We start from the raw sequence: 25,516 nt of genomic DNA, 5'->3' as shown, positions 1-25,516 counted from the left end.
GACTCTCCTCTAAGAGAAATCTCTGTCCGATCCACATACTCCTCTCCTCTCCTACCAGTAGATAAAACAGACTAAATGTCCACAGTACAATAAAAATTCTTAATATTTATTCATTATGAAAGTTCAGATACTATGGTGATACGTAGCAACATAGGACCTAAGGCAAAATAAATTCCCGTGGATGACCATTTAAGCACACTCATTTAGGGCCTGATCTATAGCCCATTTAAGTCAATAGGAGCCTTTCTTAAGTCCATTAACTTAAATGGACTTTGGATCAGGGCCCTGTGGTCCAAACCTGCAAGGAGCTGAGTACTCTCAATTGCCACTGAAGTGAATAAGAACTGACAGTGCTGAGCATTTTGCAGAACCGGTTTTAGAAAGTAGCAAACTGATTTTCCCCCTAAAGGCTGCATGCATGGTTTAATGTCAACTGGATATTTTTAAATAATTCTCAGCAGCAGATCAGAAGGTTTCCTACCTGTTCTTGCAAGTAATCCACAACACCAGACTCCGGACTTTTCCCGTCATATTTCTGGAAGACTGTATGCATTGTGCCTTGCACATCTGTTTTTACCTGAAATGAGAATACACAGTGCATATTCTGTATAAGGATAGCAGTTCAGAAGCTTCTAAAATGGAAACTTTAGAAGATACCTAGACCCAGCAAAATTGAGTGCAATGAAAAGTGAAATAATGCTTTTGGTAAAATACTGTTGCCACTTAACCCTGCTGGCATTGTTGGACATAAATAATTCTCCTATTGACTTTAAGAACCCTCTTCTGTGAACATTCATGACAGCAAGCTGATCAGAAGGTTGCTCTGATACCTACTAAGCTAAGTACTACCTGTCTCCATCTTCTTCCAGAAAAATCCACACATTATTTAGGGTTTTGTTCTACACAGCACATGTGTGGGTACAACCCTATTCTGCACTCACACTCCACCCTTGTATCCCGAAGAATTGAGAATAAAGGATCAGATGTGAGAAGATGGGTGGGAGAAAAGGAATTCACAGAAGGAGATTGTGACGTTCTGCTCAGGACACTTAGAGCTGTAAGCCACTGTGTTACCTCTCTGCCTCATGAAGAGTGAGCTTTATTGGAATTTTAACTGTGTCAGCTCCCTGCCACACCAGTCTGTTTACCTCAGCAGCAAATTCCTCAAGACTCTTCCAGTCTAAACCTTGCTTTGCAGGTAACAATGAGTGAACCCCAGTTCCTGAGTTCCCCCACAGACATCTCTTCTGCAGTGTCTAGTCCCTGTCACTGTGACACTCACAGAAATTAAGTTTGCTGCCTCCAAAGAGACAGGGTACACACCAGCCTGTTAGTTTAGTTGAGGACTCACACTTACTTCACTACAATAGCACTGAGATGGTTTACAGTAAAACTAAGAATCAGTTTATTAGAAAGATAAAAAGAGACAGGTATGGTTACAAACAAAACAAAACACAACACACTTTCTAGTGTCTAAAACTTAATTTTAGCAAGTTACAATCTTTGGCTAGCAGCTTTCTTACTTACATCAAGTTACCAGCATCTCTAGCCCTCCAGGCTAGGAGATCCAACTTCCACGGGATCAGAGGGTGCTTAAGTGACGGATAAATAAAATCTCTTTTTGCTCCCATTATATTACCCAAAGTCCATTGTCTCTGCCTCAAGAGCCGGGAGGGCTTCCTGAGATGCAGACCCTGACAACCGGTGAGTTCACTAAGCTCCTTCCGCCATTGCTTGTTAGTTTTTTTGCTTTGTTTACCTTATATATAAATGTACTTTCATTGTCCTCTGCCTGTAATCAAGCTACTCAGGCAGGGGAATCCACATTCCTTTGTCTAGGACAGGCTCAATGTATGCCTCCCAAACACATTTTAAGAATATATTTCAAGCACACATACATAATTCTTTATACATCATGCATACATATATCACATAATGATATTCATGGCCAGTGTGTCACCAGATTTTATATGATACCTTACTCAATACACTTTTATAGTACAAAAAATTGGATACAATCAGTTGATTCAACTGCTTTTTCTTTGGGGTCCAGAACCCCATTTCTCACTCTGAAGTGTCTGAACCCTGATTGTCCCAGAGAGCCCTTCTTTTTCTTCAGTATTAGAATAGATGTACTAATTTTTTGCTTACCTTTTCTCTGTAAATGAATCCCATAACAAAAGCTGTCACTTCTGCAATAAAGATAATCAGGATAATGACCAGGAACTGAAATCAGAAGAGAGGTACGGTAAGAAGAATGGCCAGAGTGTTTGGATCAACATGCAAATTTAGTGCTAAACAAGTCAGGCAAAGTGTGTTGTTATTATCCAGTGTTGTCTCTCCAAACAGAAAGAGCTCCAGAAATTTCTGTGAAACAGCAGCAGAATATAACACCTGAACGGTTTAATAATCAGGGCTCCATGGGATCTCAAAGGCTTATTTCAAAGAATAAGTACACCACAAAAAGTCTATTTACACTAGGAACATGTATCAGCCATCGGTTACTGTGAAAGGATGCATCAATTTCACAGTGGCCAGTAAGAAGTTAACTAGTGCCTCACATCTCTAGTAGCCCCACCCTGCTGGATGGTGTGTCAAGCCCAGGGAGGAATAAAAGGAAGGAGCCCAATGCAGCTGGGAGAGGGAGCTCTAGGAGAGAGATGGTCTGGAGCCCCCCTCCCTTCCCCCATGTGGAAAGTCCCTGATAAGAACCATGCAGAGGGAGAACTGTGAGAAAAGCGACAAGAGCGGAGAGAGGCAGAGTTGCTGAGATGTTGTGTCATGCACAACACAAGAGGGTCCTTGAGGACAGTGACAGTGCCCTTGGCTCTTCCTGGAGTTGAAAACAGTTTGGTCAACAGGGTAGACAGAACTAAACTGTCTTCAGCACCCATTTGAAAAAGCATGCGCCACCCGTGGTGGAACGATTCTGGTCTCCGACCACCCAAGACTTTGGAAAGAGGAGTCTGGCATACTTTCTGCAAAGGATTCATTCCTGGTTATACTATGCAAGATCAGGAGGGGCCTGTGATTAACATCTGTTGACAACACAGGTCACTCTCCTCCTGCAGATGTTGCCAAATTGTTCTTGATTTTCAAAACCAAGGACCAGATCCTCAGCTGGCGAAAACTGGTATAGTTCCATTGAAATCAATGGAGCTGTGATTATTTGCACCAGCTGGGGAGCTGATCCTGACTATGCAAAGCTCCTTTTGGACAGAAGAGCAGTAAGGTTAATTGAAAATGGCTGATTGGCAGTTACCTTTCTGGTTATCAGGTACAAGACAGAGCTGTCTGAGAAAACACAGCAGCTGTATTGCTGCTGTTTATTTTGTACCATAGAATAGCAGATCTGACTGATAAAGTGTGGGTCAGGAAACTACCTTTTTTGTTATTTACAGGCAGCTGTAGCCTGATGCAAAGAGCCATTTGCAATGGCCTGAGGAGGAGCAAGACAACAGACCAGGGTAGGATGGCTGGTCTACCCGTAGCTACTGACAGGTTCACCTTCCTCTCAATCAACAAGAATTGGTCACTGCCAGAGGTAAGACACAGGATCGGACCAATGCTTCATTACATCCAATGTGCCAAATCCTCTGGTGCTAGTATATAAGACTTATCAGTTTTGCAAGAACACTGTACTTGTTACTGAGGAACTGAAAACTAAGTAACCATTACTATTTCCTCTGTAAATGTACAGGCAGTTCTGTGTACCTTTCAAGCTAATCCTACATCACAGCTCATTTTCCCTAACCTCACTGAGAGAACTGCCCATGTTCTTAAACTGACACAGTTTTCTTTTCACTAATACAGGAAAAGCTTTTCAATAAAGAAACCATGGGGCAAAAAAGAAACTTGGCACTTCTTGATGATCAGATCCTCTGCCCTGTGACATGACTGCTGGAATGATCCAGTGATCAGGGCACTGAGGGGTCGGAAGACATACATCATATGTTTGGCTCTGCTAATGATTTGCTGTGTCACTTTGGGAAAGTCACTTCACTGCTCTGGGTTTCCATCTCCCCTTTGCAAAATGGGGACAACAATACGTACACACCTTTGCAAAGTGCTTTGGGATCTACTGAAGAAAAGTGGTAAGTACCATTACTAGTGCCCCCTACACAACATCATGAGCAGAGTGGCAGGCCAGTGGAAAGATTGTGAACTAAAGCAATCCATTTTACCACAACGGTTAGTCATAAGATGAGGCTCAATTTGTTCCTACTCCTGGAATGAGGCATGGAATTGAAGGTGGAGAGACCACCTTCACGAAACAGGTTACCTCTAGGCCCTACTTATAGCCAAGAACCACGGCCACCATGAACGTTTGTGTGCTGACCCAGTTCTGAAAGCTAATAACAGAGTTGCCTATCAGACCCAAGTCTTCAAGACAGTCCCAAATTCTGTGGGTCTGTCCCATATCTTCCATACCAAGTTTATTGAGTGCTTAATGAGCCTGAGATTTGTTATATTAGACAGAATATCAATCCTTTGTGATGCATTAATGTTGCAAGATGATACAGACGTTTTACTGCGCTGTGATGTCACAGAGATTGGGCTACCCAGCTGGGTTAGAGGCCTATACCTTAGAACTTGAATACTCAAAGCTCATGCAAACCAGAGGTTCAGATCCTAGTAGGGTTCTTTCAACCTTTCATTCCTTCTGAAGTAGAACCAAATTCCACAAAATTTACTCTGAGGATCTCTCTGATGATTCCTTTAAAAAAAAAACACAAGGTCTTCCTCTGTGCTCTGTGGACGAGGATGCCATTGCACTTTTTACAAGAACAGGGGTTTGCTCTGTTTGCCTTTGGCCAAAATTAACCAATTCCTCATCCCTGATATTGTGCATCCCTGATATTCCTCTATCCCAGAAGGGTCTTTAGTGATGCAGCAGGTATTTATGACTTCAGATTGGTCCTTAGCTTCAGAAATTTGCACTAGATTTGTGGAAACTGTTTACACAGAAACTCCAAACCACCTAAAACATGCTTGGTTCCAGGTTTTATTACAAGCTCAAAACAAAGACCTAGTCTACACTAGGAAAGGTTTGCTGATATAGTTATCCCAACAAACTATGACTACCCTACCCTACCCAAAGAGAGCATTTGCCAGTATAGCTCATATCAGTTCTTCAGTCAAAATAAGTGATACTGGCAAACAGACTCCTGCTGGTATAACAATATCTATGCTAAGATTTTTGCTGATGTAAAAATGTCACTAAAAATGACACCCCTGACCAATATCATAAACCAGCATAAGTTTTAAGTGTAGACCTGGCCAAAAATTAGGTTCTTTAAAGCTGCTTTGCTGAAGCAGAGCTAATGGACTGACACCAAATATTTGTGAAATAAAAGAGCTATATTCCACGCAGCACTGCTCTGGGCACCCCCGACTTATCATGTTCCAAGTTTTCTTTCTGTGCCTGAAAAGTGACTGTCAATCTATTTAGGTTTTACACAGTCCCGTCATTGTAGTACCAATCTAAGGCTGCTTGATGAAGGGCTGCGTCACCTGCAGTAGAACCAATGCATTTCAGTGTAGCTTGACTCTGCCCAGCACCTCATCTAGCCAGCTTTAGGGATATAGTATGAAACGGATTATGGCGGAATGTGCAATACTTACAAGTCCCAGCCCAACACGTGACTCCCGGATAGTGGCACAGCAGCCAATCAGCCCAATGATAAACATCACTACAGCAACACAAACGATGATCACTGCTGGCAGCATGGTGTACTTGTCCTGCACGAAGCTGTCATAATTCTTGTAGGTGTTAATAACGTATCCCCCAACGTAGCCAAGACCAGCTGCTGCAGCCTGAAATGCAAAAATAAAATACCAAGGGGTTATTTGTTAAATGTCTTCCTGGGATCATAAATGGAGAAAATATTGGCCTTTTCATTGCAGTCACTATGCGATGAAAAGACCTGGAAAAACATAGGGGTCTGAAAGTAGTAACTAAACCAAAGTCTCACACATAGATTAAATTCAGTTCTGGCGTCAGCGGATGCAACAACTAGTATCATTATATATGGAGCCGTACCTGCTTATACTAGTGCTGAATTTGCCCTAGAGACATTAGATTTAATTTTCAGGAGGATCGTTGAAGAGTAGCACAATAAACAATTACAAAAAGTCCTACGTATCTTTCATAGGGACTCACCTATTTCAATTGTCTGTATTATGAAAAAACCCTAATTTATAATAATAAATAATAACTTCTTACCTCAGCTGAGCTCTCTGGAACCCACAAAATCAGTTGGGATGTGTAGATGTGCTAAATCTTGGAAATATGTAAGAATTTCTAAAAGTTTTTGTTTATTAACTATGTTTGTGGTCTTGCTGTGACGGAGTGGGGGATTTTCTTATTTTCTTAATGGTTTGCATGAAGAGTGTGGGTGACTCTATTTTCCTGTGTATTGCTGGTTTAACGAGGTGGTGGAAGAGGGTGTTTGTTGTTGCAGAGGGCCAGGTGTGACATCGCCTAGCAGGCTGGACCCTGGACAACGGCCTGGACACAGTGACCCAGAGGCTGCCACGTTTTGGCAACCAACCCAGTGGGAGGACAAAGGAGCTGAGGAGAGAGGGCCCTGGTGATCTGAAAAGCAGCCGCAGCCATAGGTGCTGGAACTAGGAGGGCTGGGAGTGTTGCAGCACGCCCTGGCTTGCAGTGGTTTCCATCATATACAGGGTTAACAGTTTGGTCCAATGGCGCTCAGCATCCCCACTATACAAATTGTTCCAGCACCCCTGGCCACAACCAGTTCTGACCAGTGGGGCAGAAAGGATGGAAGAGAGAGGGCCCAAGTGATCTGTTAAGTCCAGGAAAGAGGACAAAGGTCAGAGGAGGGGTTTAGGGGGAGAAGTGATAAAGAGTGGTTGGCTGGAAGGAGGGAGCTTCTGGACTGGGGACAAAGAGCAGCCAGAGCCCATCAGGACTAGGGTCAGGACCAGTTGGGCTGTACTGAGACTTGCCAGGCTCGAGGGACCTGAGAACTTTCTGTGCTGAGTTCGGACCTTCAACAAACCCTTCTGTTTTATGCTGGTTGAGAGTCACTGCAGTTTAGAGATTGGGGTTGCCTTGTTCCCTCTGGGTGTGGAGGCCCCAGGAGTCCGGAGCACATGGACTCCCTGAGGGGGCCCATAGTGAGAGACACGCGTGCTGAAGGCTCAGAGAGGTGCAGTTCCAGGAGATGCTGGAGCACAGGGCTTAACCCCAAAGAGAGTGTGACCCCCGAGAAGGGCTGTCACACTGAAGGGGGTTCCTCCCAAGGTGAGGCGAGGCGAGGGAGCACGGGGCCTGTGAGTCCATGACACCTGTGTCATAGCATTTTCATGGTTTAGCATTATTGTTCGGTTGTATCAGAGTTCAAGGCATTCCAGAGGTTTAGCTATCATACTAAGTAAAGAAAAAACCAACAACACTACATAGACACACAGAACAATTTTAAGATAATTAACAAGCACCTCAAGGAGCCTCAGGTCTAGATTCAATGAAAAACATGACAAAGAGGACACCTCTCATTCTCAAGCTGGTTTCTTGTATTTTTATCTATGAAAAAGCACCTTGAGAATTGCATGTGTCATCTTTGTCATGTGTTTGCTTTAATCTAGCCCTTAAGCTCCCCGAGGCACTTATTATTTACTTGATAATTGCTATGCCGACCTAGGACCCAGTCAGGCAGGGTGTTGCACTTTCTCCGCTTCCATTGATTTTAATAGATCAATCCTCTGTATGTATATGTATAATGCTATAGGCGTATGATCCATTAATGTCAATGGGGGTTTCGGGTGCTCAGCACCACCAAGAATTGTTCAGCACCTCACATGATGGGGTCCTACATCGACATGGTGACTTTCAGGTAAATAGTTGATGCCTGGAGGAGCTTAAGGGCTAGAATAAATAAAAAAGATGATGTTTCCCCATTCTTAACCACAGCTGATTCCAATGATCATGGGGATATTTCTCCATGGCTTGTTGCATCAAGATTCTTGCCTAGTTCAGTGAATCCTTTATAAGCTTAAAGAGCCCTCGTGTTGTGTCTCTGGTCCCATCTTAAACAGCTCTTCTACTGTGCTAAAGTTTATCAGTGCTGTTAGTGATCTTAAATCTATGTAGTGCTTCCCTCATCACAGATTATTCCAAAGCCCTTCACAGAAGCTGGGCCTGTTCATGACCGTGCTGAGCGCCCACAACTTCGACTGGACACGATGCTGCCCACGTAAAAGTCAATGAGAGTTTTACCATTGATCTCAATGGGAACAGGACTGGGCCCACGGAGTTCAATGGGAGTGGATCGTGCTCAGCGCCTTGTACAAAGTACTCATCACCTCACAGAACTGGGCCCTTTGGCCTAATGCTGCTCTCACTGAAGTCCCAGCAAGAGCTTTGCTACTAATTTCACTAGGAGCAACCCTGGGCCTGTAGAGAGCTTATAGTCAACCTAAACCCAGGGATCACTCACCTCCCAGTCAAAGGCAGCCTCGGCTGGGGTGATATATAAGTTTAACAGAGCACCAGCAGCTCAGCTCAGCTGTTACCAGGTCCTTCCTACTCTTGATGACAGACATTCATTTTAATTGCACTCAGAGGAATTCACTTTTAAAGGAGACAATCACGATCGCTGGGATGCTGTTGTCTAAGAAACAACAACCTGGTTCCTTCCACACCCCCACCAATATTGCACTTTGCTGTGGGAGAGTTCTGAAAGCCTGTGGGGTGTTTACCGCCACTATGGAGTTGTGCATTATTTTTAAAGATGATTTTCTTCGGGAATTGCTCTATTATTTATCCTGTAGGAGCTTCACAGATCATTTCATTCTTTTTCTGAAAAGGGACAAGCCAATGCTCGCCCAAGTTTTCAAACATCTGAAGAAATCCTGCTGGAGAGTAATCCCCCGCTAGGAAATTTGCACCAGTTAAAGTCAATATAAGAACCATTCATCAGAAGAGCTCAGCTGTCTTTAAAAGCCATCATCACCCTCACTCACAAACATGAACAACGGACTCTCAAACCAGAGAAATATGGTATTTGCCATTCAGGAGGAAGCAGATTAGTGCATCTGTCCACATACAATTGTGTTTATAAAGAGTAAATGAAATAAATGTATGTGATTTTATTACTGATGAAAGATATCAGATTATCAGCCTTGGAGATTGAACTCCTTTAACCAAAGGGTTGCAACAGCATGGGCATAACACAAAAGCTTCCCCGCAGTGTCCTGTCAATGTCTCAGAATTGATGTGGAGAGACCATCTCTCCAGTTAAGGTGAGAGTTCATTCTCCATGTCTCCGTTCAATCATTGGCCTCCCTGCTGAGACTACTAATACGGTGCCAATGATTTCTGTGTTGCTGGCACCTGTGCACTGGACACTGGATCAAAGCCACCATGTTCATATCACATAGGCCACACCTGGATTTGACTGTGCAACCTAGAGGTGCAAGACTATCCCATGGTCCATTAGGTTTGCCAGTTTAAAGTAATTTAAAGTAATGTCCTTGATACTAAACCATGTTGATAGTTTCCACCATGTGTTAACTTCCTTTCTCCAAGTCTGCTGCATGTCCCTCCTTTATTTTCAAGTGCAAGGAGCATCACTCATTTTACACCTAAAGCAACTTTCGTCCCACACAACTCTGGTGTTATAGCTCATTGCTCATACCTATACATTACTGGGCTCAGATAAATTGAGTCATTAAACTGGGGTTGAACTAAACCTTATGAGTATTAAAGACATTGCTCCCATGTCCTTCCAAGACCCCTGCTCCATTGGGGCTGAATTCTGGCAGTCCCTTCTAATAGTATGATGGTGAAGGAACTGGGAGAGGAACCACAGATTCACTGCTGTTTCACCTCCATCCTGGTTCCTCCAGAATCCTATGAGTTGAGATCTGCAGCCCCTCCATGCACTAAGCCACAAGGCAGTATTTGAGGATCCAGGGTCAAGGGAGGATGTCTGCAATTCTAGCACATGCCTCCAGCTCTATTTGTGGCAATTACCTATTCTCCGTTCTTGGAATAATTGTGGTCCTGGCATGAGAAACTTGCACAGGAAGCCATGAAGGGAACTGTGCAGATTCACTTGGGCTAATACAAAATATAGGCTGAGCAGAGCACTCATTTTGTAGAGAGGAAGTGAAGAGCGTCAGAATTTGATGGCTGGTGTTTCCTTTGAATCTTTAGCATACATTTTTTAGGACTAATATTTTCTGGGACTATCAGGTAACACGCAAGGTCCAAAAAGCCAGTGCTACACATTTATGGCTTTGAGGGGTAAGCAGTGAAGGCTTGGTCCAAAATCCACTGACATCAATGTAAATACTCTCATTAACTTCAAGGGGCTTTGGATCAGACCCTAAACACTGGCAGTAGATCTGGTCAAGATTGAATACAAAACTTATTGTATATTAGACAGTTGTTTTAAAAAAAATCCAATTTCAGTTTTATTTAAAAAATATCCGATTTTACATTTCAATGTTCCTAGTCAGAGAGAGAAAAAAACTTCATTCTCTGATTGTTATACTAGAACTAGTATAACATTGAAGAAGCGTGTCAAAAGCTCACTGTGCAGGAAAGTTAAAAGCCGCCCGGGCAGTAGGTCATCCAAGTGAAATAATTCCTTTAAGAATATCCAGCATTGGGTGTTCTTGAACATGTCAGCTTTAGCAAAGTTTCTGCTTTTCTAATTCACTTTTAGGTAAGTGAAGGATGCAAAGAAAATTGAAGATTCAGAAACTGAAAAACCTTCAGGGAAACTGTACTTTTCCACTGTCTTCATTATAAGTTTTGCAGCAATAGATATGACAAACTACAACCACATTGGTAACAGCAACATACTGAGACACTGCTTAAGTGATGGAGACCACCCTCGCTAGGGTGAGTTAGGGCAAAAAGGCCTGGGGTATTTTGGGGGGGGGGGGGGGGGGAGGAGGGAAGTGGCCCATGGAAGATTTTAATTCATCCTCTGCCTAATTTCTCTTTAAAAAAATACAAAACCACAACTGTGTGTGAATTTGGTGCTTGCTGTTTTATAGTTCTTGTACAATATTATAATCCAGAATTTAATTATTATACCTATTTCATTCTGAACTGCCTCAATCAATAGGCAGGAGTCAGGCGAGAAGGTGCAGCACTTTTTGTTAACTACACAATCACTTATCTCAGTCTGACTCTAAACATGGAGGTTGGGATTTTCAAATGCGCTCAGAATTGGCCTCTCTCTGCTCCCACGGGAGTCATGGTGAAATTCCCATCCACTTCCACAGGAGCAAAACTAGGCCAGGGCAGAGCACTCTCGAAAATCTTCTCACACACCCGACCCCCAGTTCATGCAGGGCATAGTCAAAGGCATAACACAGGTATTGGCATAGTTTCTCCCATACTGGTAACTTGGTACCTCTCCTTTTGAATGTAGCACATTTACTTGCTGTATATTTCTATTGGTCAGAAGTGACTCATAACAGGCTGAAGGTGCAACGCTATGAGAAATTGTGCTCTGCAGCTTACTGTACTTAAATCTGGGTGTGCCTGCAAAGCAACAGGATGCTGGCTTCTGAGTTGTCTGGGAACTGGTAAAAGAGGTTTGTTTGCTCTCTAAAACTCCTTGAGATTGTGTGTTTAAGTATTTCTGGGAAAGTCCAAGGAGGTATGTTGTGATTTATCAGTGTATGTCAATTGAAAAAAGGTGCTTAGTTGATAGTCCTGAAGAGGGAAATCTTCTAGGAACAACAGGTACAGTCTGGCCAGTGGGAGTGGTACTTGAGATTCTTGTTCCACCCAAGGAGCTCAGCACCTAAAAATGAATCCTATTGTGAGTAGCACTGAGTAAACCACTATTCAAATCACACACTGGAACTTCTACGTCTTGCTTCTGGTCATGCTGGAAATACAGGGAGCTGGGTTGTTCTCATGGAATTTCTGCAATTCTGCTTCCAGGCAAAAATAGGAAGTGTAGTGACACTTGAAAATGAAAGAATGGATAAATACATGGTTTTGAAGTCATTAAGTGAATATTCTGGAGCCCCAGAGAAAAGGGTGACAAGGTTGAAAGCAAAGTTAAACCACAATGGTCCAAATTCCAAGTATAGCAGCTTCATCTGTCCACACTGTGGTGCAGTTACACCAGCAACTGGCCACTGATGGCTGAACTCCCCAGTCTAGACAAGACTTAGGAATGAAGTGAGACTGGATGTAGCTGGTAAAAGAGAACTTCTCACTGAGCAAACATGATTATTTTGTTACTTCATTTTGTTGTTGTTCTGATCTACGTAAAGCCATTGTAGCTATATGAAGAGGCTGACTGGCTGACTGGATTTTGGAAGACATGACAACCTCACACTCCCCCAATCGCCCCCCCAAAACTCCCTAGTCTGATTTTTATTCCCTTGATTGCCTGCTAGGGCTCCCCAATTAAACAAAGAAACATAGAACCATAGAATCATAAGGAATCGCAAGGGTCATCTAGTCTAGCCTCCTGCCAAGATGCAGGATTTGTTGTGTCTAAACCATGCAAGCCAGATGGCTTTCCAGCCTCCTTTGAAAACTTCCAATGAAGGAACTTCCACAACCTCCCTAGGCAGTCTCTTTCATTGACCTGAGATTTTTCCTGAGATTTAATCTCAATCTTTTATGCTGCAGTTAGAACCCATTGCCTTTTGTCCTGCCCTCTCTGGCAAGAGAGAACTACTTTTCTCCATCTTTCTTATGGCAGCCTTTCAAGTATCTGAAGACCGCCATCATGTCCCCCCTTATTTGCCTCTTTTCCAAACTAAACATGCCCATATGGCTTGCATTCCATCCCTTTGATCATTTCTGTCACTCACCTCTGGATCCTTTCAAGTTTCTCTACATCCTTTCTATACATTGGTGACCAAAACTGGACACAGTACTCCAGCTGAGGTCTAACCAGTGCCGAGCTAGAACGGTACTATCATCTCCTGTGACTTGCATGCTATGCCTCTGTTAATGCAACCCAAAATTGCATTTGCTTGTTTTGCAATAATGTTGCATTGCTGTCTCATGTTGAGGTTGTGATCCACCACAACTCCCAGGTCCTTCTCAGCTGTGCTGCCGCCACACCAGTTATCCCCCAATTTGTATTTGTACATTTGTTTTTTCTTCCCTAAGTGTAATGCCTTACTTTTGTCTTTGTTGAATTTCATTTTGTTGTCTGTAGCCCAGTTCTCCAATTTATCAAGATCCCTTTGAATTTTAGCTCTATCCTCCAAAATGTTTGCAAACCCTCCCCAGCTTCATGTCATCTGAAAATCTGATCAGTATGCTCTCTACTCCTACATCCAGGTCACTAATAAAGATGTTAAATAAAACTGGACCCAGAACAGATCTCTGTGGAACCCCACCTGAGACCTCCCTCCAACCCACATCATTCCATAAATAGTTAAGTCTTTGTTTGTGGTTTGTTTAACCAATTATGTATCCACTGAATGGTAGTTCCACCAAGTTCTCCAGCTTACTTATCAGAATGTCATGTCGGACTGTGTCAGAAGCCATGCTGATGTCCAAGTATATTATGTCCATCACATTCACCCTATCCACCAAATCAGTTACCCTGTCAAAGGAGGAAATCAAGCTGGTTTGGCATGATTTGTTCTTGGTAAATCCATGCTGGCTGCTAGTGATCACTCCTTCATCCTTCAGGTATTTACAAACTGAATGTTTTATACATTGCTCAAGTAGCTTCCCAGGTATCAAAGTCAGGCTGACTGGTCTATAGTTCCCCGGCTCCTCCGTTCCCCCCTTTTTAAAGATGGGCACTATATTAGCCCTTCTCTAGTATTCCAGGACCTCTCTTGTCATTCATGAGCTTGGAAATATTGTTGCCAGTGGCTCCAAAATTTCTTCAGCTAATTCCTTCATACTTCTTTCAAACCTGAAGAGCACATCCCTGAATGACCATTCCTACAAAAGAAGCTAAAGAGATGGAAGAATGAAATCTCTATGTCAGAAGACTTCTTTCACAGCTGATCTGAGAGACAACAAAGCTGTGATTATTGCTGCTTCCCCTGTCATAATGGCTTGGATTGTTCACACAGCTAAAGCCAGGAGGATTTGTTTTTCTTACCCCATGCCTGCATTAGTCTGATTGAAAGGAGAGATTGTAAATTATTTGAGAACCAAAAAACCCTACTTGGAGTGAAGAACATGGAGCTAAGAGAGGGTGAAGCAATGGTAACCTAATCTTCCTAAATGGATCATCAGTGAGGCAGAGTACAATCTGATTAATTGGGGCTGATACTCCAGTGCCCTACACCTGGTGTAGTCAGACAGTCATTTGCACTAATGTAAAGTGGGGGTAAAACACTGCCATTCTGATATGGCATAAATGACCACAAAAGGTGCAGGACAATGATGAATTGGAACCATTACCTGCTCCCTCCAAAACAGTATGACCAGAGTCCCTCTCTAACCCCATAATACACACAGTAGAATCATAGAATACCAGCATTGGAAGAGACCTCAGGAGGTCATCTAGTCAACCCCCTGCCTTCTTGGCAACAAGGGCACACTGTTGGCTCATATCCAGCTTCTCATCTACTGTAATCCCTAGGTCCTTTTCCGCAGAACTGCTGCTTAGCCAGTTGGTCCCCAACCAGTAGCGGTGCATGGGATTTTTCCGTCCTAAGTGCAGGACTCTGCACTTGTCCTTGTTGAATCTCATCAGATTTCTTATGGCCCAATCCTCCAATTTGTCTAAGTCACTCTGGACCCTATCCCTACCCTCCAGTGTATCTACCTCTCCCCCAAACTTAGTATCAGCCGCGAACTTGCTGAGGGTGCAATCCATCCCATCATCCAGATCATTAATGAAGAGTTTGAACAAAACCAGCCCCAGGACTGACCCCTGGGGCAGTCTGCTTGATACCGGCTGCCAACTAGACATCGAGCCGTTGATCACTACCTGTTGAGCCCGACGATCTAGCCAGCTTTCTATCCACCTTATAGTCCATTCATGCAACATACTTTTTAAACTTGCTGGCAAGAATACAGTGGGAGACTGTATCAAAAGCTTTGCTAAAGTCAAGATATATCACATCCACTGCTTTCCCCATATCCACAGAGCCAGTTATCTCATCATAGAAGATATGGTCAAGCATGACTTGCCCTTGGTGAATCCATGTTGACTGTTCCTCATCACCTTCCTCTGAATCCTTGAGGACCTGCTCCATGATTTTTCCAGGGACTGAGGTGAGGCTGACCGGTCTGTAGTTTCCTGGATTCTCCTTCTTCCCCTTTTTAAAGATGGGCACTATATTTGCCTTTTTACAGTTGTCCGGGACCTCCCCCGATCGCCGTGAGTTTTCAAAGATAATGGCCAATGGCTCTGCAATCACATCAGCCAACTCCCTCAGCACCATTGGATGCATTAGATCCAGACCCATGAACTTGTGCATGTCCAGCTTTTCTAAATAGTACTGAACCTGTTCTTTCACCACTGAGGGCTGTTCACCTCCTCCCCAATCTGGGAGCTGACCTTGTCTGTGAAGACCGAGACAAAAAAAAGCACTGATCACTTCAGCTTTTTCCACATCTTCTGTCACTAGGTTGCCTCCCCCATTTAGTAAGGGTCCTACACTTCCCCTGACTTTCTTCTTGTCGCTAACATACCTGTAGAAACCCTTCTTGTTACCCTTCACATCCCTTGCTAGCTGCAACTCCAATTGTGCTTTCGCCTTCCTGATTACACCCCTGCATGCTCTAGCAACATTTTTATACTTCTCCCTAGTCGTCTGTCCAAGTTTCCACTTCTTGTAAGTTTCCTTTTTGTGTTTAAGCTCCCCGAAGAGTTCTCTGTTAAGCCAAGCTGGTTGCCTGCCATATTTGCTATTCTTTCTGCACATCAGGATGGTTTGTTCCTGTGCCCTCAATAAGACTTCATTAAAGTACAGCCAACTCTCCTGGACTCCTTTCCACCTCATATTAGCCTCCCAGGGGATCCTGCCCATCAGTTCCCTGAGGGAGTCAAAGTCTGCTTTTCTGAAGTTCAGGGTCCGTATTCTGCTGCTCTCCTTTCTTACTTGTGTCAGGATCCTGAACTCAACCATCTCATGGTCACCGCTGCCCAGGCTGCCACCCACTTCTACTTCCCCTACCAGTTCTTCCCTGTTTGTGAGCAGCAGGTCAAGAGGAGCACGGCCCCTAGTTAGTTCCTCCAGCACTTGTACCAGGAAGTTGTCCCCAACACTCTCCAAAAACTTCCTGGATTGTCTGTGCACTGCTGTATTGCTCTCCCAGCAGATGTCAGGGTGATGGAAGTCCCACATGAGAACCAGGGCCTGTGATCTGGAAACTTCTGTTAGTTGTCTGAAGAAAGCCTCGTCTACCTCATCCTCCTGGTCTGGTGGTCTATAGCAGACACCCACCACAACATCACCCTTGTTACTCTCGCCTCTAAACTTAACCCAAAGACTCTCAACAGGCTTTTCTCCAGTTTCATACTGGGGCTCCGAGCAATCACATTTTCAATGACTCTTACATACAGTGCAACTCCTCCACCTTTTCTCCCCTGCCTGTTCTATGACTGGCATCAAGAAATCTGTTGACAAGCAGTGGATAGGAGACAGCCCAATAGCTCCAAAGAGGTATTTTACTATTACCAGACTTTGACGGGTTGGACCCCCCTTCTGGGGTGCCACCTGATATACTGGGATTTCACTGAGCCTCTCTTGCTCAACCAGCCAGGTTTCCCTCTCTCTGCTTTGCTGAATTAGGCTCTCCGGCCTCTTGCAGCACACACACACGCACACACACACACACACACACACACACACACACAGGGCCACACCCCACTGCAATCACAGAAGGAAATCAGCTCTGTGTGAGAGGACTCCCCCGGGCACTCACATGCATGCCCCTTTTGGGAGATAAACCCAAAATAATACTGTCTTGCACTATATAGAAAAATCTGCTCAGCGGACGCTCATAAAAATCCACCCTTTTACTCAATGTGAAGAGAGATGTGCACAACTTTTTGCCCCTCCCTCCCCCGTTAGAAATTACATAAACTGGGTTTTATTATAAACAAGAAATAACTACAAAAGGTTAATTTTAAGTAGTTAAAGAGATAGCAAACAGAACAAAGTAGATTACCTTAGTAAATAAACAAAAGCCACAGACTGAGTTTAACACACTAGATAGGTAAAAATACAAATTAACAAATTCTCACCCTGAGTGATAAACAGACTGGCAGATTCTTAAGGCACAAGTTGCCTTGGCTTTCCCAGGTTTTCTTACACAGGCTAATGATCTTAGCCTGGGACCATCATTTCTCACAGTTTGTTCCTCAGGTGTTTTCAGGTGTGTTGTTGTATGGAGAGTGAGGACCCCTCATGTTGTCATTGTCCCTCTTTTATCTCTTTCCCCCCCCACTTGCTGGAAAGCTTTTTTTGCTATCACCTGGGTCAAACAGTTTCCATTGTATAGAGCTATCTCTGAGAGGTTTCTATTGCACACTGTTCCTGGCGTAATCCTTATTCTTGTGTGCATTTCTTCAATCAGCCACTAACATTGTTTGGCCTCATCCAACGTAGCATATTTGAAATACAGAGACACGGTCAATATTACCAGCTTCAGATACAAAAATGATATGTGCATACAAATTGGATAAACACATTCAGTAAATTATAACCTTTCCAATGATATCTTACAAGACCATATTGCATAAAGTATATCTTAGTTATACCATATTCATATCATAACCATATTTCCATAAAGAATATGAAGTGTAACGCCACACAGACTTCTTGGCTATTGGCAGTTTCATGCAACATTTTCCTCCATAAAGAATTTATTTTCCTTTTTGTTACCTCTCCGTGACCCACAGCGGAAGGCAGGATGCATTGGTCTTCCTGGTTCTGTTTGTGTGCTGTTGTACTGTCAATACACACATGCTCCTGCTGCAGTTTTGTTGTTCCTTAGACTGTTTCCCACCAGATTTTTGATTGCACTCCCAGGACTTGATTCACAGAACTTCAGTGATGGCCTAGTTCTGCTCCCATTGCAGTCAAAGGGAGCGGTACCGCGGGAGTCAATGGAACTGAGCTAGTCCAACATTCTGTACTTTTGAAAAATCTCACTCTGATTCTCTGCCTGCCTTAACATCTTTTTACTCGTGTTTAAAAATCCATCCATTTTTTCCTGTGCCTTCTTGAGCTTCTTCCTCAAGCACTTCCTTTGCAGTCTATGGCTGCCTGAAGTACTGATTCTGTTGTGTCACAATGCCTTCCGGTTTCTTAATTTTCGGCTGCCAATTCCTTCTTAGCAGCATCACTTTTTGGGCATTGTTTTCACCCATGCATATTCCCCTGGAGTCTGCAGGCATATCTTCATAAACCTCTCTGTTTTCCTCTTCCACAGTATGCCATTCCTGATAAGCTCCCCCCACATCAGGTAGCTTTGTGTGAGTCAGTGTTACCCTCTCCAATAGCTATTGCAGGACCATTTGGCGTTCTCACATCTTGGCTGTACATCCCCCTTGTACATAGCAGATTGCTTTCCCTTTTCCTGTCTTGAATTTGAATTCTGCCATCTGGGATGGGCATGGTGCCATAAAGTGCTTGTCCTTGACACATCTAGGGCATTCCTTCCCAAATGCTGAACTCAGCATTCTCCAGGGTGGGGTGTGACCCACTGTACTCCGTGCAAGTGATCTGAGTTCTGACCTGCTGGAAGTACAAGCTTGTGTGCCTTCAGTGTGCCAATCAAATAGACATGCAGGATTACTGCCATTTAGAGCAGAGCAGTTTTAACTCGCCGCCATGGCTTTGGAACCCCTTGGATAGACAGGTGATGCATAGCTGCAGGGTGGACGCAGCAGCTAATGACAGCGCAACCTTCAAGGCAAGGGGAGCTTCAGAGAGCAGCATGGGGAAGGCCATCCCAGGGGTTTGCCCAGGAGACACATGGCTTTGTTCTGCTTTCTCTGCAGCTCCTTAGCCTGCAAACCTTGTGAATCCTATCAGAAGTACATGCTCCAGCTTTTTTCAATCAACTTTCCTACGGTTTTTCCACAAGATGGGATCATCAGGGCCTAAGAATCGAATTTAGTTTCCCCACAACTATCAGTATGGGGGGGGGCACGGGAAGGGGGGAAGAAATTAGGGTGTGTAGAATGAGTGATATTAAGCTCAGACATTTAGCAATGGTTGGTTTGGGGTTATAGGGTCCTAATCAGCACTCCTGACTTTGCACTGGCAGTTTCAGTGGAGATTTACCTTTGACGTCATGCAAATAACCAACCAAGATCAAACACTGCCGAAACCTTCATTAAACCTCAGTCCCCTCATTTCAAATGTACAGTAGGAAGGTAACTGGAAAAAAAAAATCTTATTGAGCCTATTTGTACAAAAGCATGAAGGACTCTTCAGACCTTCAAAGCACATTTCTTAATTTATCAGTCATTCTGTGCAAACAAGGCACAGGTTTCAATTGGCCTGGAAAATATGCCCTTCCGCAGCAACTGACCAGGTGCAGTAGGTGGCTGTTTTTCTTTTCCCTTGCCTGCCTCAAAAGCAACAAGTCATGGCCAAAGGGTTGTGGGAAATCCAGGTTGATCTTCAGGAACAAACCCAGGTGTTTTCATTATTTTGTAACTGCTGTGTCAGAGATATTTACATCACTGGAAACCTGTTTTGAGACTAGAAACACTAGGCTCTAAATTCACTAAAAGCCATTAACTATTTTCAAAGGTTAAAAGTGAGACGGCGAGAGCTTCAGAGGTCTTGTTACACTTCTTAGGAGACAATGAACTACAGGACTGGCCCTAACACTGACGGGCTAGCCCCGGCAAGGATGGCTTGTTGGTCTAGGGGTCTGATTCTTGATTAGGGTGTGAGAGCGTGGATTCACATCCCAGGGGGTTAACAGGAAAAAAATCTCTGCCAAACACACTTAACGGCAGAAGCAACCTATCTATCTTAGGTAGAGCAAACACAGAGCATCTGAGTGCTGTAAATGACTGCATGTATAAAGTGACTGTACTTCAGTTAGGGCCTGGTCCAAAGCCCATTGACTCAATGGGAGCCTTTCCATTGACGTCAAAGATCTCTGGATCAGGATTTTGGTGGCTGGTTGGACAAAGAGTGTTCTGCAGGAGCACGCTGGAGAGAACTAAGGATATCAAGCTGCCTCAGTAACACCATCAACACAACCCCTCCTTATCTGATTATATCATAAGGGCAGTTTGCTAGTTGTGAAATCAGTAGCTATATAATAAAAATTACATGCCCCACTGTTCGGTCCTGCTACACGTGCTTCCCTGAAAGTCAGTTATGTTCTGCTTCTTGTTTATTTCCAATTCTAAATTTCCCACAAAGCAAAGCACAAACTTTGGTGTACACGTTTGAGTCAAGGAGCTCAAGGCACTTTACAAAGGTATCCTCAACTTCATATTATTGATAAAGGAAATAAAGCACAGAGGAGCCTGGAGCAAAATATGCAAAAGTGCCCACAAATTTTTGGGAGCTTCCATTTCTTGGATGGCCAGCTTGAGGTATCTGGGGTCTCATTTTCATAGAATATCAGGGTTGGAAGGGACCTCAGGAGGTCATCTAGTCCAATCCCCTGCTCAAAGCAGGACCAATCCCCAGACAGACTTTTGCCCCAGATCCCTAAATGGCCCCTGCAAGGATTGAACTCACAACCCTGGGTTTAGTAATGCGCAAACCACTGAGCTATCCCTAAACTCCTCCATCAATTTTTACTTCAGGTGGAGCTGCAGATACTCACCATTTCAGAAATAAGGCCCCCAGGTGTCTCAAGTCTGACATCCAAACAAAGCTAGTGGCACTCAAATTCAGTAGCCACCCTGAGTTTAAGTGGCTTGCTGAGAGCCATATAGTGAATCTATGGCAGAACTGGCAATAAAATCCAGGTTTTTAGACTTCTAGTCCAATACCCTTCACACTAGAGTGAACTATCCACCAGACCACTGCCCCACTAGCTTTAGCAGCCTCCTGGCTAAGCCACAGAGCAAACCCTGGAGTTCTATATTCAAATTATGTATAAAATGGAGTACAATCAACCGCACTTGTGCGGTTAAAGATTGCACCCTTAGTTAAAGATGGCCACCCCAAGTCAAGATTTTAAGATGTTTCACAGGAACAGTTTACATATCCCTACAGAATATTTACCCAACCGCACCTGGTCCTAAAGTACACAAAGCTTTTTGTTCTCAGGCAGACATGAATGAAAGGAATATTGTTACTGCACAAGGAAAAAAAAACCCTTATCACTGTTTTATTCATAGTTTTTTTAGATAAAGGTCTCACGTGTTTCATGTACTAACCCTGAAAAGGTTAATGGGGTATTTAATGGAGACAACTCCATTAGCAAGTGTTGAAATCAGGACAGCAAAGAATCAACATCACTCCCACTGTCACAAGGAGCTTGTCACATTTCCATCCACAGTTTGCTCCAAATTTTCTTCTTACTCTTTTGATCTACTGGTATGTATAAGGACAGGAGAAGGGCAAACAAAGTACCTATCTTTAAAAAGAGGAACAAAGAGGACACAAGGAATTATAGACCAATCAGCCTAACTTCAATACCTGGAAAGATACAGGAATAAAATATAAACAATCAATTTGTAAGCACCTAAGGGATAACAGGATTATAAGGAATAGTCATGATGGATTTGTCAAGAACAAATCATGCCAAGTCAACCTAATTTCCTTCTTTGAGAGTGTTACTGGCCTAGTGGATAGAAGGGAAGCAACAGATGTGATATATCTTCATTTTAGAAAGGCTTTTGACATAGGCTTACATGCCATTCTCATAAACCAAATAGGGAAATGTGGTCTAGATGAAATTACTATAAGGTGGGTGCACAAGACCATACTCAAGGAGTAGTAATCAGTGGTTCACTGTCCAACCAGGAGTGCATATCTACTGGGGTCCTGCAGGAGTCAGTCCTGGGTCCGATACCATTCAATATTTTCATTAATGACTTGGATAATGGAGTGGAGAGTATGCTTATACAATTTCCACATGACATCAAACTGGGAGGGGCTTCAATAATTTTAAATGATTTTGACAACTTGGAGAACTGGTTTGAAATAAATATGATGAAACTGAATAAAGACAAGTGCAAAGGAAGGAAAAATCAAATACACACCTATAAAATGAGGAATAATTGGCTAGGTGGTAATACTGCTGAAAAAGATCTGGGGGGTTATAGTAGATCACAAATTGAATGAATCAACAATGTGATGTAGTTGCGAAAAAGGCTAATTTCAATCAGGGGTATATTAACAGAACTGTTGTATGTAAGACACAGGAGGTAATTGTCCTGATCTACTCAACACTGGTGAGGTCTTAGCTGGAGTACTGTGTACAATTCTGGGCACCACACTTTAAGAGAAATGTGGATAAATTGGAGAGAGACCAGAGAAGAGCAACAAAAATGAGAAAACATTTGGAAAACCTGACTTATAGGGAAAGGTACCAAAAAAACCCCGAAAACCTGGACATGTTTAGTCTTGAGAAAAGAAGACTGAAGGGGGGCTTGATAACAGTCTTCCAATATATTAAGGGCTGTTATAAAGAGGACAGTAATCAATTGTTTTCCATTTCCCCTGAAGATAGGACAAGAAGTAATGGGCTTAATCTACAGCAAGAGAGATTTAGGTAAGATATTAGGAAAAACTTTCTAGCTATAAGAGTAGTTAAGCACTGGAATAGGCTTCCAAGGGAAGTTGTGGAATCCCCATCTTTGAAGGTTTTTAAAAATGTGTTAGAGAAACAACTGTTAGGGATAGTCTAGGTTTACTTGGTCCTGCCTGAGCGCAGGGCACTGGACTGGATGACTTCTTGAGGTCTCTTCAGTTTCTATAATTCTATGTTTAAGAACTGCATCCCTTATTAAGCAAGTACTATTTCCTCTGCTGTTGACTTCAACAGGAGTAAGGCAGGACTTGTAATTGGTTAGCATTATTTCTATGAGACCAAGTGTACTTTTTGTATCGTAACATTTAGTACTATTTTACACATCTATTGTGCTTTTCAGCCAAGGATCTCAAAAAGGCAAGAAAATCACTCATCCCCATTCTTAGAGATGAAGAAAGAGAGGCAGGAAGAAATAAGGATTTGCTTAAAGACAGACACTAAATCAGCCAGGGCTAAGCTGGGAACAGAACCCATGTCTCCTGATATCTTGACCCATCCCCCAGACCACACAGTCTCACTTAACAAAAGCAAATTCAATTGCCATTGTCAAAAGTCTCCTGCATGGTCCTTACTGTTCACTCAATTTTTAATCTGAAGCTTTTCTGGAGGATTTTTTTCACAATCTCTCTGGTGTCTCGGAGGGAGGCGTTAGAGTAAGCTTTAGTCGAGCCTGCATTGCTCACACATCCAAACCTCTTCTGGATTTTGGTGGATGTTTTGGGGTATACAAAGAATGCAAGGTCAGACCCTAAAGAGACGCAGGACACAAATCCTCTTAGCAAAAATAGCTCAGCTCCTCCATGCGGAAATATATTGAATTTATCAAGTGTAAAACGCAAAGCACTTTCTCAGCTCTGGTTTGAAATTCAGTAATGTCAAGATGCCAGAAGGGTTTTGAGGCATTTTAACATTTCCCAGAACTAGTCATGTGGGAAGGGAAGCTGTTCACAAATGAAGCTCCCCCATCCTACCATTACTAAAAACTATCTGTGACTCAGTATATGCTCTCATAGCCTTTCATAGGGCACTGACCAGCCTGCCAGCAAACATCTTAGAATAGGCTATGAGTGAAAAACAAACAGCCTGCCACTTCCTAAAGTCTTGGAACTACAAAGAGCAACGGAGTAAGCCAGAATTGAGCAGATAAAACTATTCTGGGACCTCCTGTGCACTCCAAATGCCTGAAAAGTGACTGTGAAAATGACACTCTCACTGACCTGCAAGATTTGCTCTGGAAATCGAGCTGTGTTCTTTCTGCTTCTTACAGCACCACTAATAATAAGGAGCCAAATTCTGGCCCAGGAATTCTGCAGTTGGGTTTTAGTGGACAGCTTTGGTGATGAATGAGGCAGAACAGAGCCCACCTTGCTCTCCCATTGGCTTCTCGGTGCTGAGAAGAGCGAAAACATGTTTTTGTCATTAAAGAGGGCAGCTCTGACTCAAACTCCCAGGGCAGCTCCACACAAAGAGCCAACCCATTCAAAATCTACCCAGCGGGGATAGATCTACCCACCTTCAAAGTCAAACAGGCTAAAGTGTCCACACAAAGCGCAGCACACAAAGGTGGAACTTTTGCAGTCAGACGTCTGACTCTACTAGTACTTTAATCAGCCTTAAGAAGAACCAACTTTTTGGAAGTTTTTCTTATTATCCCAAATAATTAGAAGGGACTCGTCAAGCAATTTAGGCTTCGCCTCTGCCCTCACCCCTAGGGAGCCCCAGAGGATTAGGACTCTTTCTTCACACCCTCTCTCCATGTTTGGGAGAAGGGCTTGAGCTACATGGACTTAGGGGCAGGAGAAGCTATGCCAACCTCTACCCATACTCCCAGGAAGGGCCAGAGGAGGAAGGAACCTACCAACTCTTCCCACTACTTTCTCTTGGCTTGTGAACTCTTTGGGGCAAGTAAGGTCTCTAAGGGTACGGGTGTGACTGCAGCACGTGAAGTCATATCCAAGCTAGCTTTATTCTAGGTAGCAGGACTACCAACAGTAGTGAAGCCACAGCAGCACAGTCTGTACACGCCCATAGGGACCCTGGGTATGCACTCGGGGAGGCTAGCCTACATTGAAACCCGTGCTGCCATAGCTTCACTGCTGTTGGCACCCCAACTAGCGCTTCAATCACACACCCCAACCACAGCATAGACATAATGCTAAGCGCATGCGTATTCAGAGCAATAGTGCCTCAATCTTGTTCGGGGCCTTCAGGGGATACAGGAATATAAAGAAAACTGTGATCTTCTTTGCAACTGCTTTCAAGTAGTGTAAAATGTCCTCTGGATACAAAATATTGATTTCTTAAAATTAGGGCTGTCAAGCGATTAAAGCAATTAACCATGCTGTTAAACAATAATATAATATCATTTATTTAAATATTTTTGGATGTTTTCCACATTTTCAAATATATTGATTTTAATTACAACACAGAATACAATGCTCACTTTATATTTATTTTTATGATAAATATTTGCACTGTAAAAAGAAAAGAAATAGTATTTTTCAATTCATTTAATATAAGTACTGTAGTGCAATCTCTTTACCATGAAAGTTGAACTTACAAATGTAGAATTACCCAGTCTCCCCTGTCCCCTAAACCTAGAGGTGCTTCCCATAGCATGGTGGTGGGGAGACTGTCAGGAGTAATTAATCCCAAAGCCAGAGTGAAAAACTGCATTCAAAAATGAAACAATGTAAAACTTTAGAGCCTACAAGTCCACTCAGTCCTACTTCTTGCTCAGACAAACAAGTTTGTTTACATTTGCAGGAAATAATGCTGCCTGCTTCTCGTTTACAATGTCATGTGAAAATGAGAACAGGTGTTCGCATGGCA

General features: G+C 43.3%; 1 protein-coding gene across 2 annotated transcripts in view; it reads right to left on the bottom strand.

Moving 5' to 3' along the window:
• LOC101947948 (tetraspanin-36-like) overlaps positions 1-25,516 on the bottom strand; it is a 52,720-nt gene that overhangs the window by 13,758 nt on the left and 13,446 nt on the right. For both annotated transcript variants that reach the window (XR_010602093.1, XM_005296879.5), the window contains exons 2-4: positions 5,626-5,817; positions 2,152-2,226; positions 482-577 (exon numbers count right to left, since the gene is read on the bottom strand). Coding sequence is in view for 1 of the 2 variants with exons in the window: in XM_005296879.5 (XP_005296936.1) it covers positions 482-577; positions 2,152-2,226; positions 5,626-5,817 (363 nt within the window). In the remaining variant the exon portion in view is untranslated. The remainder of the gene's footprint in view (positions 1-481; positions 578-2,151; positions 2,227-5,625; positions 5,818-25,516) is intronic.

Source organism: Chrysemys picta, chromosome 6, assembly GCF_011386835.1.
Source record: "Chrysemys picta bellii isolate R12L10 chromosome 6, ASM1138683v2, whole genome shotgun sequence".
Classification (NCBI taxonomy): domain Eukaryota; kingdom Metazoa; phylum Chordata; order Testudines; family Emydidae; genus Chrysemys; species Chrysemys picta.
Note: the sequence above shows the minus strand (reverse complement) of the source record. Positions and strands in the feature narration are given on the sequence as shown.